Source organism: Gasterosteus aculeatus, chromosome 18, assembly GCF_964276395.1.
Source record: "Gasterosteus aculeatus chromosome 18, fGasAcu3.hap1.1, whole genome shotgun sequence".
NCBI classification, from domain to species: Eukaryota; Metazoa; Chordata; class Actinopteri; order Perciformes; family Gasterosteidae; genus Gasterosteus; species Gasterosteus aculeatus.
This window is the reverse complement of record NC_135706.1, coordinates 5,453,154-5,472,493: the sequence shown is the minus strand read 5'-3', so window position 1 is coordinate 5,472,493 and position 19,340 is coordinate 5,453,154. Positions and strand designations below refer to the sequence as shown.

Genomic DNA, 19,340 nt, shown 5'->3' with positions numbered 1-19,340 from the left:
ACCCAAAATAGAGCAGATCTAATGATTTTATTGCGTTCACCAGCATCGATACAGCGCAGATTATTTACTGTGGGCTGTTATTGCCGATGAGGAGTCGGTACATTTTGTTTCAGATTCACCCCAAAAACCAAGAGAACAAGTTATTAATTTATTTTCCTTAGCCACTTTAAGCTACTTTACGTTTTTAATACTTCCACGGCGCATTTCTTTTCTTTGTATTTCAACTTTCCTTTGTTAAAGGAAGTGTGTTTTTTCCATGAAAAGCTACATATTATTGTTTGAAGTAAATTCCCAATGTCGTGTTTTGCCCAAGTAGTTCAAAACTTCAATGGCTGTGATCAAACAGGTATACCTTGTTTGACAGCTCTGTTCTTTACAACGCCTTAAGTTCCTAATGAGGTTCCAGGCGACAGGGACAGGATCTGAAAGGGTCTTAAATTTATCTTTGTTAACATGCAGACCCCCTGGCCATATTATTGGTATTCCATCCGTCTGTCTCCCTTGAATTACTTCACATCTGCCATCCATCGATTAGTGTGTTTGGTTTAAACAGCAGCTCTTCCCTGTCTGTTGTTTTGTTTTCAGGCCTTTAGTTTCGGTCACAGTGGGGCTTAAGGAGGGATCGGACTGAACTCAGAGACGTTTGTTTACCTTCACACCTCCACTCTACCAAGAGAAAGGATCTGTCGTTCATCACAGGGTTTAGAAAAGGACAGAAAAAGATGGATAGACATATCAAACCAACACAGTAGCTGGAACACTGAAAGACTGAGAAGCTACCGTGAGTGACTTTCTTGTTGTGTTGAGTTTGGCGGCCCCCGTGGGCTAAAGTGGTAGTGTTTCCGAGCCCTTTAGAACTCCTCTGGTTGTACAGCAGCGGGGTCCGTCAGTCCTGGCCTGCGTCTAAAGCAGTGTGCCGTTGACTCCAAGTGGGGACAAGCTGGGCAGGTGTGGAGTAAGGAGACCAATCTGCGTTTCCATACGTGTCTTATTAGCCTTGTTTTCAGCATGCAACACGGGTACCATCTCCCGGGGAAACGTTATGAAACGTTTTTTCCTGGGTTGCTATGTGCCGCTTTCATTTCAACACGCCGTGCCAACAATAATACCAATTAGAAAAAGCCCGGCGGAGGGGGGAAGTTGCACAAATACATCAAGTGAAACTTTTTGTGCAGGTAATCATAGACTTAAATATCCTATTTGCATGTGTGCATCCATCCATATCTAACCAGCACCAACCATAATCAGATCCACAGTGATGGGATTTTTTTTTTCCCTCACCATGTTATGTTCTCTTACGCTGAGATCTGCTCACTGACTGCTGCCGCCGTGGTCTTCTCTGTGTCTGCTTGACTTGATTAAATCCACAGTGTAATGGGAAACAAATTATGGCTTGTGCAGCATGATGAGTTGAAGGGGGAATAATTACTATGTTCATCCACCTCTTTGAAGGGGTGTGTGTGTGTGTGTGTGTGTGTGTGTGTGTGTGTGTGTGTGTGTGTGTGTGTGTGTGTGTGTGTGTGTGTGTGTGTGTGTGTGTGTGTGTGTGTGTGGCACTTCTCTTTATTCACGCTTCTTCTCCTCCTGCTTTTTCTCTTTTGTTGGACATCTCCTGTGTGTGTGTGTGTGTGTGTGTGTGTGTGTGTGTGTGTGTGTGTGTGAGCAGCTCATGTCCACATTTCCACATGTAATTGTTGTAGTGCACACGTCCTGGTGTGTTTCACTGTGTTGGGATTTGGAAATATGTATTCATGGGTAGTTACTTGAAGCATCGCCACCAGAGTCATCAGTCTTGCGGCTGGAAGCGATTCATCAGTGCCTTTTAATGATCTCGCACACACACACACACACACACACACACACACACACACACACACCCTGCTGCTAGGTCCTCTGTCCTTGCCAAACCTGCCAGAGGTTGGCAACTCTCATATGGTCAGGGGGTCGAGGCGGCTTTAAAGTCGAGGAGTTATTATCGTCGCCACGGGCAACGGCAGGTGCGGGAGTCCGGTCCACGCTTTCTGGCTGACTGACCTCGAAGCACCAGCAAGGATACGAAGTCAAGCGTGTTAGAGTTAAACGGGAACAAATGCACCCATTAATATGACGGATGGAGTGTGAGGTTAGCTTTTAGTCGCTAATGTAACTCAGCCTTGTCCATTTTAAGAATAAATGTCGCTGTAGGAAAAGACGTCTCTTTAAAATACAGAGTAAATCAAAGGAATATTTAATTAGTCGTCACAATTCAAAGTAGGACAGCTGAGTTGCCGAGAGTCCGACTTGTTGAGGATTTACTGCCTCTGTTCAGCCGTCGTTTCCATACCGAGATGAGCAGGTTTTCTGTGTGCTGAGGATTTTGTGTAACCTATTGTCTTTGCCAGCAATGCACTTGCGTGAACTGATACGATTTATTGCGAAGCAAACGGCTTTGAAAAGAAGTGTAGGTGTTTGAGGCTGAGCACATTACAGATGTCCCATGATGTACTAATCTGCAGACCCTCTAAACACAAACCTCTTGTCTCCTCCTTCTATCTATTGTCCAGTGGTATTGGCAGAAACTGGCCCTGGGCTTCGGGCGGCAGCAGCATCCTGGCGGAGTATGGCACCCTGCATCTGGAGTTCATGCACCTCAGCAAGCTCTCAGGCAATCCTGACTTCGAGCAGAAGGTAACAATCATGACTCTTCCTCGCGCTTATTTGGTGGGTTAGCGCAGGATTTCCACAAGCAGAAATAAGGGCAGCGCAAACCAGACCCCCCCCCTTTCCATTATATTTCCATATATATATATATAGTGATTGGATAAAATACAATACATAAAACACAGCCGTGTATTTTCAAATGGTACAAACAAACTCACGCACCCGTTTGTGTTGTAATGTACGTGAGTGAGCAGAGCTGGGTAAAGTTACCGGTTGCATTTTGTGCTTTCTCCCTTCCCCAATCAACAGGTGATGAACATCCGGAAAGTGCTGAATCGCCTGGACAAACCACAGGGGCTTTACCCCAATTACCTGAACCCCAATAGCGGCCAGTGGGGCCAACGTAAGTCCTCCTCACCCTTCATATCGCACCCCAAATCCTTCAAGCTGCTTTTAATTCAGTGGATCATCCATGTAAGCCCAGAAGTAAGATGGTTTGGGCTAATTTATTACCTCCCAACTCCTACAAACATCATGCTGGTCTAATGATTTATTGCCCTGTTGCCACACAGATGCAAGTCTGGCTCATGGTGAAACAGAGAGGGGGAAGAGATGGATAAATACGGGGAGATTAACATAAAAAAGCACAAGCTGAAATGTCTTTCGGTTAATCATAACCTGGACGTTGAAGGCTGATAACAGAAACATTTATAAAAATGAGCACTTTAAAAATGCCACTGGGGGTTTGACCTATCTGACCATTCTCCTCCTTTAGATGACGCTGAAATGCTAATGCCTGCAAATTACTACTTGTCTGGATTCCTGTAATGCACTTAATGCTGTTCTTTCAAAGGAAACTGTTCCACACCTGTAATTTCTACTGAAAAAAAGCAGGAATGCAAATATCCTTCTGGTATTACACTGGCTTCAGATCATCTATTACACATTTGGAAGGTGATGAACTTGAAGCCAATTATGTACATAAATAATCTCCTGCCACAGTTTCTAGAGCGTCTTATTGGAGCCTTCAGATCCAACTACTTAGTATCCATGTTGAGTAGAGCTGAGCGGATAAGTTGATCAATTTATTAGTCCATAAATACAAATTTGCTCAGTGACTGCTCTGATTAATCTATCCCCCCGGTCTTTTTGTAAACCACTTCTTTTTATCTTCAGCTTTTACATTGTGAATATTAAAATCTTTTATTTTCCTTTCTATCATGGAAAACTGGATGCCTCCTAACAAAACAAACAATTTGAATACATCTGTTTGTTGTTTGGAGAACTGCAATGGAGACATAGTTTTCCCTGTTTTCATCACTTTTAATGGACCAAACAATACATAAATAAAATCACAGTTCAATCGGTTAGTTATAGAACAGTCCGACTTTGCGTTATTTATTCTACTAGTTACGTAATGTTGAATTATATCATTCGGTATTTAGTGATATTTAGTTCAACTTGCTCTCAACCCTCTCAATCTGTTACCCAGTTTGTACATCAGTCATTATTCTTCCTTTTTCATTTACTGTGGGAGTACTTGTGACGACTCGAAGAGACTGTAGATTAACTTCCTGTTTTTATTTTTGTAACCACGGCACTTTCTGTATCTAGTTTCTCACCCTTCGTTTCTCCCCACAGCTGAGTTCAGTTTGCAATCACCTCCACCTGTATTTAAGCATCAGTTCCCCCCCACTTGTCTGTGTCAGGTTATCTTTTGTCTTTCCTTGAGGTGCATGTTTGTAGTTTGACATTCCCAGTGCTGTTTTTGATAATCTTGTTTTTACTTCGTTTCCAGGCTCTCTTCCTTTTTGTTTCTACAAGAGCGTGTGGATTCCGCCTTCGCCTGTGCCCCCTTTGTCTTGCATTAGTTTATTTTTCCTAGTAAAAGATCCCAAACCTGGAAAGAAGTTTCTGTTGCCTTATTGCTCTGCACCTGAGTCGAAGTCCTGACCCCTCACAGTACTGTTGTTTTTGATATTGACGTCATATATGATGACCGACTGAATCATTTGACATTGCTCCAGTGGAACAAAAAAATCTCTCTCTCTTTTAGAGAGCTTTATTGCTGCCACCCACTTCTTCACCCGAACTACAGTCTTGTATGATCTGAATCGATTATCAGACTCTTCAAACCAAGTAGCTAACCCGGTAATATTGAGGTGAGGCTTGGAAGAACAGGTGTGCAGGCAGGTGTTCAGGGGAAACGAGAGGAATGTACGGTTCCGTCCGTGAGAAAGAACCCATCGGTAGAAGCCTCTCCTAATGCCATGCGTCGTACGTCGGAGAAACCTGCTGGCTGAGTACATGTAATTAAAGTGACACTGACAAGATAGGAATGCGTATCTAAATCCATTTTCAACATTTATTCTTAAGTCAGCTTTCCGCTGGAGGGCAAAAATGTGTTTTTAGAACACACTCAAAGTGGCAAGTTTTTGGGGGCAATTCTACCGAGTCTGACATATGAAGTTACTGCCAAGAGACAGTAGGTTCTCGCCACCAATACCCGGGGAGATGGCAGAGAAAAACACATACTGTATGTAGCATGTTAATTTTCCATCTGTATAGTGGACAAACATAGTGTAGTAGCACCGATTTTTTGACGTGGACTTTTTGTTATTAAATAGTACTAGTAACTTTGGAGCCACAGGACCTCAATATTTACACCGTGCCAAATCCAAAGAGAAGTCAAGCTCGTACTTCTCTTCATAACGTGATTCACAGAGACCGATTTCCTTCAAACATGCAGAAACCCCCAGCAGGACGGGGCTGTGCCTCGACTGGTCGCGTTGCAAAACAAACACAACATCAGGAACAGGCTCAGAAAAACAATTAGTGCTGCTGGAGTTTCATTACTGCTGCCAACCAATAATTGCGAAGATTAGGCAAATTAGACCAATACTGAATTAAAAAAATCTGACTCTTTGAGGCAGTATTTTGCATACAAAGTGGTACAGAAACATGATTTCCTTTGTAATTTACTGTTGTCAGAACGTGGTGTTTAAATCAGGAGGAAAGGGCACACGCAGAGGTGGAAAAGGAAATTAAAAATCAGCAGAAATTGTCATATGAAATGACACTTTATAGTTTTTCATACGTAGTATGCTTTAATACCCATTTCATCTCCTTTTTTCCACCAGAAAAAGGGCACATTTCTCAAAAAAACATAGTGGCCTTAAATTAGACTTTTTTTTAATCAATTTTTTAAAATACTTTTGTTATTCCCAACGACATGTTTCAGAGTCCTGTTCCATTTCTTTTGATCTTGAAGCCATGAGGGCTTTGTGATGGTTAAATATGGAGCTGCAGCTCTGATCTACTTACTTTCATTATCCAATGCATGAAACGTTGAATGAAGCTACTGAAAGCGCATCCACAGTTGTAATTGTTGGTATTTAGCAGACACTCTTAACCAGAGGGACCGTGTTCTCATCCAAGTGCTTATGCAAATGATAACATACCCGGTTAGGAATGTTGAATAGAAGCACCAAGTTTAAACCGAGAAAGGAAAAGAAATCCTCAATCACAAAAAAAACCCACTTTTATGCTCGTCTCAGGCCGAAAGTTTTTTTTCCTCTACAAAGACATTATGCATTAGCGATGGGAATGCATTTGTTAAATAAATTATGACCCAGGGACGTTTGCAACCAAACGTTGTCTGAAAGATATCTCTCCACCACAGCCTCACAGACGTGCTGCTTTCATGTGCTCAACATACCCATGTTTCAGCTTTTTCTCTACGTTTTATGCGAACAGCTGTTTGTGTGTATATGTGATGTATGCTGAGTCATCGTATCCACCTTCTCTGCGCTTCCAAGTTTGGATCAGAAATGTGTTTACTTGTGAATCTTCCCTGAAGTCAGACAGCTCTATTTTAAGCGTGCGTCGTCTCTCCGCATCGCGTGGCGCGCCCGCTTCAACAATTGTTGTAATATTAAACTCTCAGAAGGTCAGATCCTCTTACGGGGGGGTCGCAGCGGCCCATCTCCACCGCCAGCCTGCTTCCTTTTCCTCTTCAAGATGATCACCGCTGACATCTAATCTCTGCGCTGCACAAACAGGGCCGGACTCCGTTAATGACACATCCATATGGATGAGCCTTCACCGGCCACACAAGGCCGAGTACAGACGGGCCGCTCGCTGCAGGCTTAGCACGTGCGCACAAAACCACAGCAGTACAATGGTTTTAATCAGCATCATACATGTAGAGGCCGTGTGTGTGTGTGTGTGTGTGTGTGTGTGTGTGTGTGTGTGTGTGTGTGTGTGTGTGTGTGTGTGTGTGTGTGTGTGTGTGTGTGTGTGTGTGTGTGATGTATTCATTGTTTTGTCGGTGTCTTGCAGATCACGTGTCCGTCGGGGGCCTAGGGGATAGTTTCTATGAGTACCTGCTCAAGGCCTGGCTGATGTCTGACAAGGCTGACGAAGAGGGCAAGAAGATGTATTATGATGCCCTGCAGGTAACACACACACACACCAGAAATCTCTTCATTCAGGGTTGGGCTGACTTGATGAAGGCAGAACTATTTGTCGCTCAGTCGTAGACTTCCCCGTAGCGTATAATAGATATTATCTAAATCATTTAGTGACAGCATCGTGCTCCTTGAAATAAGGAAGTCATTATACTATTCAATGCATATTCCACATTTTGTATTATTGTCTCTTGAAATTAGAGGCAGCTTCTTCTCCTCCTCTTCAAATAGGATATCAGGGTTTTGTTGCCATCCTTCTATATTACAAAGTCAGTCGGTGGTAACGCTTCCAGCTACAGGCGAGATATCAAAGAGATCAGTTGGAATACTGAGAGTGCAGAACCTAAGAAGGCTCAATTACTTTTTTACTTAGTTTGGATTGACTAAGTTGTTAGTTTGTGTTAGTCCTCTCTCCTGACTGAGAACAGAAGTCATCATTTATCACCTGTCTCCAGGTCCCTAAACGCACCATCTGTGAACGGTGTTGAGCACCTTTTTTCTGTCTCGCACCACCGTGTGATGTTAAAGCACTGATCTCCGCGGGCTGTCACTCCCAATCTGTTGCACTTCTACCACGGAGAAGTGCGGCGTGTTGCGCGGCTGAGAGAGGTACAGCATTGTGGTGTCACACTACGCAGGTTACCACTAGAGGATCAAGGATGTATGATGTAAGTGAAGGTTCGATCGTGGTGTTTACGGACCGGCAGCTGCTGCACGGGTGACAAAAAGCCGCTGAATAACGATAATAGCAGACAACCAACACGGGGTCAGCCTCAGAAATGGGAGGGATGTGCGCTGTATTTATTCCTCCCGTGCAGGAGAGATATTAAAGTCATCCAGTCGCCGAAACAACCTTGAAGCAGTAGCTCATGAGGTAATAAAAGCAATAATTTACATGATGACACGTAATCAACATAAACATTTCCTGGGTCGACTGAGATCGTAAGCGGTGTTTTGCTAAATTAAGTTCGTTTCCACTCATGTGGAGTTTTATTTGGCTTCCAGCGGCCATATTGTGATTACTATCCATCCCCGCAACCGCCGGCATGCCGACAGATATTTAACGTTTTGCCTTATATTCTTTCTGTGGGAGCCACATGGCGAAGTTGAGCGGATGAAAGACGGCGGCACGAGCAGAGGGAGACGAGTAACAGATGAAACGACAGCCCCCTGAAGTGAATACGTAGACGACTCACAGACATGCAGACAGCTTTTTCTCTGCTCAAAACAAATTGTCAACTTAAGTTGTGGGGACAGGTCTCAGCTGGAGAGAGCTGGCTCGCCAGATTGTTTCTCTTTGGCACTCTGGGGAGCAAATATATTCCATGGCAACTAAAATGCAGCATTAACCACGCAGGGATTCCTTACTCATAATCCCTCCTGATTGGAGGATTACAGGCCTCCTTGATTTCTTTGCCCAGCAGATAAACGTGAAGCGAGTGAGTGGATTGTCATGGCTGATGAAATGATGCGATGACCTAGGCTACGTCTTTAAAGGGTCAAGTGTCCTTAGGACCACTTTGGTATGATGGTCGTCGTGGCGCAGGGGTTAGAGAAGGTGCACAAGGTACAAGGCACAAGGTTGTTGGTTCGATTCCAGGCTGCCCCATGTTCCATGTCGAAGTGTCCCTGAGCAAGACACCTAACCTCTAATTGCTCCCCGGGCAAAAAAAAAAGTGATAAAGCCATGGGTTTAAAGTGTAATGTAAGTCGCTTTGGATTAAAGCGTCTGCTAAATGACCTGTAATGTAATGTAAGAAGAGGTTCTTCTAGTGGAAGCAGTCTAGTCTTTATGGATGAAACTATTCACATTTTCACCAGCGCACATCCCTTAACGACCAGGCACTAAGTCGCTTCATTCTTTTCCATTGAAAACCGACGTTGGGCCGCAGTTCATTATTAATTGTTAATCTGGTACAACATCAAACCAAGTGGTTTATTTTGGAAAGAACAATTGCCATTTAACTTTTTCTTAAAAATTGAATTTACATCTGAGCCCCTGAACTGTTGCAGGAGTACTTTGTCCTGAAAAGTGACCATTTGTGACCATTTGTATACCATTTGTATATCAGTGAGTTAGAGGAAACCCGAATAAAGGAGGAGTGGGCGCTGCTCTCGTGACGCCATCGTGTCTACCACTCCTCGCCCCCCTCTGATGAAGCCCTGTGTCACTCTGCGTCTCCCAGGCGATAGAAACCAACCTGATGCGAAAGTCGACCAGCGGGCTGACCTACATAGCCGAGTGGAAGGGGGGGCTGCTGGAGCACAAGATGGGCCACCTGACCTGCTTCGCGGGGGGCATGATCGCACTGGGTGCCGACGGGGCGCCCGGCGACAAGACGGGCCACCAGATGGAGCAGGCCGCCGAGATCGCCCGGACCTGTCACGAGTCCTACGCCAGAACCGGTAAGTGGGAACTTCATGTAAAGTTTGACAGCTTGTTTGGATTTTAGACGTTTGGTCACATTCTCCTCCTGGTTTGAGATTTGTGTTTTCTCCGATCATTCACAGTAAATTAGGGAATGGGGGTTTCAGTGAAATCTAAATGTTGTAGTCATTCCCAGTGTTCCATGGATTTAGTACTTGGGACCAAATATGTTGTATTATTGATATATTGATCCTAATTACAAATTAGGATCAATATGAAGAAAACCCTTATTATTTAAAAGAGTCATATTTTAATCCACCACCAAATACCAAATCTTGTTGTTTATTTTTCATCTTCATCAAATTGTTGTATTTTTCTAAAGTCATATTATAAGTCACGGTTTTTCAAATGAAGCCCTGGAGACGTATCAACAAGAGTTTATTTTTTTCAAGGGAACATTGAGTAAAGCGTAACATTCCTCTGAGCTGGATTTTCGGATTAACCCGTTGTAAATTGTTTCCTCTGAATAACTAGAAGTAGACGATATTCTTGATGGTCGCGTTTTCTCCTGTAGATCATATAGTCTTACATAGAGACTGTACCATAACCGAGTAAATGTTGTCTGTCATATATATGTCAAATATCTCACAGTAGGTTTGTTGTCTGTGAGGAGGATGACATCTAACTCTCTGCTGCTTTACATCCACCCTGTTTTCTCCTCCCCAGCTTTGAAGCTGGGACCCGAAGCCTTCCGCTTTGACGGCGGAGTCGAGGCTATCGCCACTCGCCAGAATGAGAAATACTTCATCCTCCGTCCCGAGGTCATCGAGACCTACATGTACATGTGGAGGTTCACCCACGACCCCAAATACAGGGAGTGGGGCTGGGAGGCTGTTCAGGTAAAACATTGCTTTCTCTCATTAGATTTAGTTTCAGATAGACATTTAGATTTTTGTCATTATTGTATCTAGCAAAAGTGTGGCAATGTTTAAAAAAAACTGCATATTGCATTTAATTAGAGATGCTGGTGAAGTAAAGTAAGTTCTTTTGGATAACTGTTACGATTCATTCAGGAGAAATCTGGAAGGAAGCTTACAGGAGGTCAATTTGTTTAACCCGCTGTTATATTTAGCAAATATCCGCAGTGAGGTTTAGCGTATTTTAGTACATGAAGAGTTTGATTGATGTGGAAAGTCACTGATGTCTCCGTCTCCTCTCAGGCTTTAGAGCAGCACTGCAGAGTAGAAGGAGGCTACAGCGGCGTCAGAGACGTCTACGCTTCAGCCCCCAACCACGACGACGTGCAGCAGAGCTTCTACTTGGCCGAGACACTCAAGTGAGACACACACACGCGCTCACGCTCCCTCCACTCCTGTCCTCTTGTGATCGTGCTGTCATTGCACTTCATGGAGAGGTAAGCTCTCTGGATCCCCCAACAGACAGACACATCTCGCACAGAGTATGATGACGTCGTCATTCATTCAGACTGTGAGTCCACAGAGTTGCCACGGTCCCCGGAAAGGCTTCTTCTGCACACAGTATCTCACACTAACACAGTAAGGGAGGCCTTTCAAGCAACATGATAAAGAGAGCAGTGCAGGATTTTATCTCAGAAGGTCCCTGGTACGTGGACTCACTCTGGGGGGGTGTTACAGTGACTCTATGCTTGAACCCTTCGACCACCCAGAAGCTCCGAGAAGAAGAACTTCTCAGCTGTATTAAATTAAATATAAAAAAGAGGTAGTGTTAGTATGTTTTTTTGGCCTTGCTGCTCTTCTGCCCAACTTCCCCTTTCGTCCAATTCCACCAAAACACGTTGGGCCCCCATCTCTCCCTTCCCCCGTTCTCCTCTTCTTCAATAATTTTCTTCCCCTCCCACCACACCAGACAGCTGTTGACATGAAGTCAGGGTCAGCGGAGGCCCAGCAGAGCCCGATAGGGGGCAGAGCGCCGCCCAGTCCAGCTTTCTACTCGCAGGCAGTGCGTTTTTTACAAGCAGCCCCGGGACTTTCGATTAGGCTGTTAGAAATCCTTCCACAGTGTGAAAAAGCCAAGACCACGAATAACTTTTATCGCTGTGATAAAATGTCGACCATCCGAGGGCAATTGACCACCGGCGTGGAGAGCGACGCAGCGATCGGTCACATCGGCGACATCTGACGTGGAAAATATCCATCCCATTTAGCAGCAGGGCCATAAATAATGTTACTCTGGGATCTTGGCATCGCTCTCATCCACTTCCAGGATCCATCTTTGGCGCCGCCGCCAAGGACGCGGCCATACTTCACGCCGCCGTTGGCCCCTCAATCCGTCACCGCTCCCCCACCGGCTTGTTGGCAGGAAGCAGCTCGTGGAGGTTCTCTTGAGTCAGACAAATCTCGGGGAACGCGTTTCTTTTCATGCATCTTACCGGCGGGGAAGAAATGAAGTGAATGAACTGAAGTGGTTGGCGGTCCAAAGACTCCCTCTATTGACTCGCCGGTGGGCCGTCCTCATTTCATAAGCTTTGATGCCATTTGACTCCATAAACTGATGTTGGCCCAAGCAACCCCCCGTGTCCCCCCCATCCCCCTCACTTTCACATCTGTTCCATATTTCTTTTGGCAGGACTGCCTTTAAATACTGCAAAAGCCGAACACAAAAAACAAAACACTTACAGAACGGGTCGGATCCCAGAATGAGTCATCTTCGGCATGTTTATTTAATAGTATGATTTGACAAAGAGAAAAGACCTTTAACTTTAAATCCACTTACACATTTTCTCCAGAGCTTTTATTTTTCTTTGTGTAAGTATTATAGTCAAATGAAAGTAGACTTTATCCGGTGGGGAACCTTCAGTAACATCCACATTTAGAAGCCTGCCATTTCTTAGCTCTTGGAGTGATGGAAGTGATGCTTTATCTGCACAATTCAGACACTTAAGGGAATACTTCCCCCTCAAGTTGATCATTTGTACATCAATCGTGTTAGTCTTGAACAAAAGTGTCTTTTTTTATAGCGAGACTCTATGCTGAGCGGAGAAAAGAAAACAGAAAAGTGCAGATGAATTTTTCTGTAGTTGGGGGTTTAACAACAGCAAAACGATGTCCAAGCATCCGCTTACGAGCTCGCACACAGCTGCTGGGGTCGGATCCAAGTCTCAGTTACCCAGGCGAATTCTCACCACTTCCCCCAAACACAGGGCTCTTCGCCGGGACCCGACTCTTTAATACACTCCCACATAATTAGTCTGCCGCTTGCGGCACCACGCCGCCGGGCTGAAGTGTTCTAAATATCGAGGTCACCTTGCGTCTGAACACCTGGAGGAAGTCTCTTCGAATGTGGCACAAACGTCCACCAGGACTCGAGCGTGAGCTGATTCAGAATGTGGTGGTCAAAAGTCATTGTGACCTCACAAAGCAGGTTTTTGGACATAACAATCTCACATGAATGGTGAGTTGGAAGAAAGGATATTTTGGACAGACGTGACTGGCCTGAATGAGGCATTCAGCCGCAATGCGGCAATTCTACTTCTCTAATAACTCATCTGGTTCTTTCCCCAAAATGGTCAGCCCAAATTTTTTCTTTCCCATGGTATTTTTGTGTCGTTGGGACACACTTGAATAGTAAGTTTTGGGGGCGTGTCCAAGTGCACATGCTACTTTGGCGCCTACAGTGTACATGCTGTGTTAACGGGTACATCTCCTCGCGATAACCTCTTCCCTCTCTGTCTCCTCCAGGTATCTCTACCTGCTCTTCTCCGACGACGACCACCTGCCGTTCGACCACTGGGTGTTCAACACCGAGGCTCACCCTCTGCCCGTCCTCAAGAAGGACAAGACGGACATCCCCAACGAGGTGGAGTAGCCCTACGCCGACGCCCTGACGCACGCGAGAACCTGTGATCCTGTACGCCTGAGCCTGCAGACGTCCGTGTGACACCACTTTAGCCATTTGGATCCCAGAACGTTGCAGGTGCCCTTTGATTGGGTTTTCACTTTATCTTTTTTTTGGGGGGGGGTCAAAACAGAAATCAGTGGGTGTTTTTTTACATTCATGCATCATGAGCGCGTCACACTCTGACTGTGTCGTTCCCTTACGTGGCGATTTTCGTTCTCCCCTCGTTGTTTTGATCTCCTTCAGAGGGCCCAATCTGACCCATTGTTGCATTATTCCTCTGTGATTTTGTTTTTAGTAGCTCAAGTTTTTTGTGAAGCAGGACACTGACAGATGTGATTATCCGTCATCTCCCTCACGTGGATATTTTGGACCCGAGCTGCGGGCACCAAAACGCAGTCTCATCGGAGGGTCACGAGGCCGACATGGCGAGCAGAAAGACGCTCCGTCCGCTTCTCCTACCGCTTCAACATCTGGACGAGCACCGCTTCCTCCTGTGCCAGCACCTCCAGGCCTGCAGCCTTTATTTTTTAAATGCGTGGTTGTCTCCGTGGAAGCGAAGGCGAGGCGCTTTTTAAAGGCCCGCAGGACTTAAAAATGGCCGACTGCTCCTTCCTTCCGCTGAGGCACGATGTATCGGCCTGGCAGTAATTTCACTCCCTCCCCAGGCCCGCTACCACCACCACCTCTCACCCGGTCTTCGTCTCGCTTTTTGGAACCTAGATTTTGTTCTCCTCCTCACATAATTCAGGGGATTGACGAATACGGGGCTTTATTCAATGCCAAAAAACAACAAAAAAAAGTGATTAAAGGGTTCTGACAGTAAAAAGCATGAAGATGCGTTTGACTGTGAGATGTGCTAGGTCGAGGAGCCCTGCGGATATTGAAAGGAATACGTTTGGTATCGATATCCCATAAAACACCCTCTGCAGATGTTAATACCAAGAAGCTTGTAAGAACCCAAACTGAAAGTCTCCCCCAAAGATCAAACCTACAAGCAAACCTGCTTCCTGTCTGCGTCCACCGGTTGTGGCGCGGGGCGGCCTGCAGGACCTTCCCTCCTCTGTGAGGAGATGCTGTCACAGTCCACCCCCCCCCCCCCTCTGCATAAGCCACGCTGACTCCAAGCAGCTTTACCATTCCGCTACCGTGAAAACTATTGTGTTCTTGCCGTTGGTCATTTTTCCTCAAACTACCAAATCATCCAAGTGGGTTATTTAGTTGGAGTTAGATTTCTCTGCAGCCGGATCAAATCCAGTTTAGTTTTCCATTTAGTGCCTTCACTATTGGGAACGGGGAGTCGGAGCCAGCAGCAGCTCACACTCGGAGTGAAAGTCCCCCTGTCCCTTCAGGATCGTAGCAAAACAACACACTGACGGAGAATTTCTGCTTTTTTAGGACTTGATATGTATTGTAGCTTTGGTTTAAGAGTAGCCCAAAGTCCAAAGGTCCATCTGAGGATGACAAAGTGATTCTTTTCTGGCTCCAGAGGGCAGTGATTAAAAGCTGGGATTGATTCCCTGGCCCACACTGACATCTAGTGGTGGGATCTTGGGCTGAGTAACACCTGTCTGGAGTCAAACATTCTGGTGGGAATCACATGTATATCGGGCACTATTAAATGATGTTGTTGATTTTCCAAACTGTTGGAAGAAGTCTTAAATCCCTCAATTTTAAATCTGCATCCCTGGATCTTTTAAGAGTTTCTATTCGGTTCCTTTTTGGCGGTTTGAAAAGGAAAAGTCCGTAATCTTTTGGGGACACCTGCTAGATGCTACTGGGACTCGTGGTTTTAGCGTTAAACCAAATTTGAACCAAACAATGCTGTGATGGAGTCAAGTCTCAAGTGGAACGCCCCGTACATCCAAATCTGTTGATTTACCTGTTGGACGACGTTGTGATGAGTAGTTTACACTTTATTAAGCTGTCTAAATGTAGAAGCGAAAAGGGTTAGGAGACTCACTCATTCAGCTTCATAAGGAAATGTTCAAATACAAAGAGTTTGAGCTGCAAACACTGATCACAAAGCTTAGCTGGATGTCCAACACAAGCTGAGCTGTGCTCCTCACTGTACAGACGGCCGCGTCCTCGGGTTTAATCCCTGGTGTTTGTTTGGTTCCAGTTGATTCGGAGGCATTTATTACCCATGTGGTGTTGTCTTGTAACCGTTGATTTTTGCTGATTGTGTTAATTTATTCTGTAGAGGTGAACAGAGGACTTTAGGGTTTGGAAGCTGACACCCAGGTGGCACTGTGGCTTCATAACTGGACCTTAAACCTTTTGTGGGCAATTGCATATTTGTCCACCTAATAAAAAAAGAAAGAAAGAAAGAAAAAAGACATTCCGAACTGATGTCGGAACACGATTAAAAGGTCCTCTGGGTCTTTTATTTGTTGACATCAACGATTCAACAATGTACATTACACAATGTCTCAAGATGATTACACATATAGATGTTTAGAGATATAGAGATACATACTGATGCTATCGGCAAGGAACTGTTGCTACACATGCAACCTTTTAAAGTGATGTTAGCAGAATAATTTGGTTGATTCCAGAGAGATGAACCTGGGATCAACCAAACAACTTTACAGCAGGATTGAATCGTATGAATGTACCATCCAATGTGAAGTGAAGAATATTTTATGTGCTTTTTTTCTTTTCTTTTTGTGCTCTTTGTGCTCACTTCTCTGTGCTTTTGGGTTTGTTTGTTTTTGCTTTGTGTCATCTCGGAAAGCACAAAAATGCATGAACGAGGCGGAGAAGAAGCAGCGACGACATGCCGTTAATGTAGGAAGTGATCCACGTCCGCCATGCGAGGCCAATCGCTGCACATTACACTGTTCTCCTGTCCGACACAGATGGAGAACCATGGAGGTACAGGAATATTCAGCAACAAAGTACAAGCCAGATCTGTTGTATCCTTCACTGTACAGTAGTGTGGAGACACCAGAACTGCTTTATACGAATACAGAGAAGAAGCTGCTTCTGAGCTTCATCTCAGTTTTGGTTGAAATGGAGACACTGAGTCAGCTGCACCAGCTCGCAGAGATTCAAATCTTTAGAGGCGTGATGACATGCGGTTGGATATCCGCTGGGAGCCGCGCTGGGGAACATGAGCAGATTTTGTGGTTTCCGCTCACGGGACGCCGGTCCGGTCCTAAAGAGGAAGCTTTTTCCGTTTGAGCCGTCGCTGTGAGATCTGCTTCCGCCTCAGAGTGACATCACGCTCGTTTCCATACGCAGAATTTATTTTGATTTTTTTTCCAACAAGGTTGAAATGTCTTTTTGGTGATTTTCTGAATATTGTGTTGATGATCTGTTTCGTTCCAATGACTGTTTATTGGTGGATATTAAAGGGGAATGCCAACTTATGAATTCTAACAGAAGTGGATCCTAGTGAACAGGCACCACTTGGGAAACTTCTAATTTATGAACACTGAAATCTTTAATCTTCACCCGAGTGGTGTTTGATCACTTTACATAACTGACCGGTCAACATAGACAGAATTTGTAAAACGGTTGGCGTTTCCCTTTAAAGGTTTACTTATGTGAAATCAACCTCAGAAATCTTTCTGTACAAAATATTGCTGATAATCATTCCATTGCACATAGTTTACGTTGCGTTTTAATGCAAAATCTTAATTTTGTGGGGAAATCTGTTTTATTGTGTTAATATTATTGAAAAATGTAAATATTCCGTTCTGGCAAATGGGCCGTTCTACATTTATATAAAAAAAATCTTCTGAGTTTATCGATTAAAATGATATTAATAAGCAGGAGACTTTTTAATAAACTATATTTGTTACACTTCTATTGTGAATAAAATAATCTTTTAATAAGCGTTGGTTTGAGATTTTGTTCTTTCCGACCTGCTTCATTTAACGTTTCAGCTTATCTGAACACATTCACTTATTCATTTGCAGTTTTTACTGACTTCAATGTTTCGAGCCGGGAATAAAATCTGAAGTTAATAAACGATCACATGCTAATGATATTCCTGCAATTTGTGCTGATTAACTGATCAATTCCTGAGAGCTTTAACATGTTTGCTGTAAACCCTTCTTCCTCCCCTTCAAAAGAAAACCCTTTGCCACACAAAATATTATGCAGAAACAACAACTGATTCATTTTGAATAAATGCCCGTATGAGTCACCGTTTGTGCTCGCTGTGTGCCGGTCGGCTGTGAGTGAAGCATCGAAGCTCTCCAACAAATGAGTCCAAAGAATAAAGAATGCAACGCCGGGTCATTTTTGTTTTAGAGTTTCAAAAAAATGACTAATTAGGACGCGACCAACACCAACCACAGGCACCAGAATTTACCATATATATATATATATATATATATAAAATAATATATATATATATATGTTATATATATTATTATTACTTATTATTATTAATATATATATATATATATATATAATAGGGTGTGAAAGCCTTTATGTCCATCAGGAAGGAAGCAAGTTAGCCCCTGAGTTAGGATTTTGTTTCAGCATGTTTGTCATGAAACTTTTGAGTGAGTTTCAACACAAAAGGAAGGAAAAGAGGCCACAGATTTTCGAATAATAGCCCTCAGCCTGGTGTGAAGGTCATCCGTAGTTCTTCACTACCTTCGAAATGATTTAAATATCCCAAGTTCCTAAAATAATCTTCACGCAGGTACGTTTAATGCTGTCGTGCACCAAGGAGCCATTTCCCCAAACCGCAAGTCCTACATTAGAATAAATCCCAACTAACGAAGTCACCGCTTTGATCCATAAGTACACGTGTAATGTGTATGTATCCATACATACACGTATAATGTATATTCATTTAGAGCTATTTTGTCTTTTCCTTGTATGGAAAATCCCAAAGAAGCCATCAAAATATTTGTATGCCTCACCTTCGCTTTGGCTATCGGCCTCTACAGGAAGCACAATAGAGAGATGCATCAGGCGCACCGAGGCCGCTCGCTTTCCAGACTAATTCTGAGTCTCTTATCTCCCCACCGAGAGATGGAGAAGGTTGCTCTTATCTGACTGAGCCGTCGCTGTGGGACACGAGCTAAATAACAAATGATAATTCAGAACAATGGCTCATCTTTTATCACCTCTGCAGTCTCCCACAAAGATTAAAAAATAATAATAATACAGCCCATCTGTTCTGTATCTTTTATTGCGTTCAGAGGACTGAGAATAATCCGGTCAAGTTGTTTTTTTGTTTGTTTTTTACACAATGCACAAAGATAAAGTATAAATATCGCTGCGAGCAGCTTTCCTCAGGAGAGAAGTCACGTGTTACCAATCAAGTCTGTCCCCGTGGTGTGGACAGTGAGTAATCATCTGCAGTTATATCTTCATTTCTTAAAAGCTTCCTGTTCTTTCTGACACCAATTTCTAAATACAGTGTGGGTTAGAAAATGGACTCTCAGGCCTCAGAGGATGAGCGTTATTTAGAGGTAAGAGAAGATAAATCACCCAGCAGAGAGGGGCCCTTCTTCGCCGACGGGCTCGTGTTCCGTGGGACTTGAGGTGGGACAGACTTATTCATAAAATCCACCCTGTGTGGAGGGAATTAGCCCAAATTCTGCCTGTGCCTTCTTAAAATGAAGCATACGGTTTGAGTAGAGGTACATAAAAGCACTCATTCACAGCACACATCTATTTTTCAATCTGAAAAACAGAAAAGCAATAACTACAGAAAAACAAGTATGGTCTAGGTGACATAATAGCAAATACTGTTGGACCCCATGGAGCTCATTTTTTTGAGGATATTAATTGAGGTTGTAACACAAAGTACTATTGATCACCACCAGAGGGCAGCAGAGGACCATAAGAACAGCAACATGTTAGTTTTTTCCCACTCCAAAAATGGTTTTAGGTGTTTCCACTTAAGATCAGAATGATTCCTATTAAGTATTTTATATTCATAATTAAAAATTAAAACAACCGTTTCCTTGTTCAATTTAAGGTCCCTAACCACCAGCTCGATGTCTAAACACCCA

The 19,340-nt window shown here is 43.9% G+C and overlaps 1 protein-coding gene across 1 annotated transcript in view; it reads left to right on the top strand.

Annotated features, from left to right (window-relative positions):
* The window catches only part of man1a1 (mannosidase, alpha, class 1A, member 1), a 93,339-nt gene extending 76,144 nt beyond the window's left edge, over positions 1-17,195 (top strand). Inside the window, exons 6-12 of the mRNA XM_040160450.2 lie at positions 2,544-2,667; positions 2,950-3,043; positions 6,982-7,097; positions 9,296-9,515; positions 10,204-10,376; positions 10,698-10,813; positions 13,197-17,195. Of these exons, the coding sequence (XP_040016384.1) occupies positions 2,544-2,667; positions 2,950-3,043; positions 6,982-7,097; positions 9,296-9,515; positions 10,204-10,376; positions 10,698-10,813; positions 13,197-13,323 (970 nt within the window). The 3' untranslated portion in view covers positions 13,324-17,195. The remainder of the gene's footprint in view (positions 1-2,543; positions 2,668-2,949; positions 3,044-6,981; positions 7,098-9,295; positions 9,516-10,203; positions 10,377-10,697; positions 10,814-13,196) is intronic.
* The last annotated feature ends 2,145 nt before the right edge of the window (positions 17,196-19,340 follow it).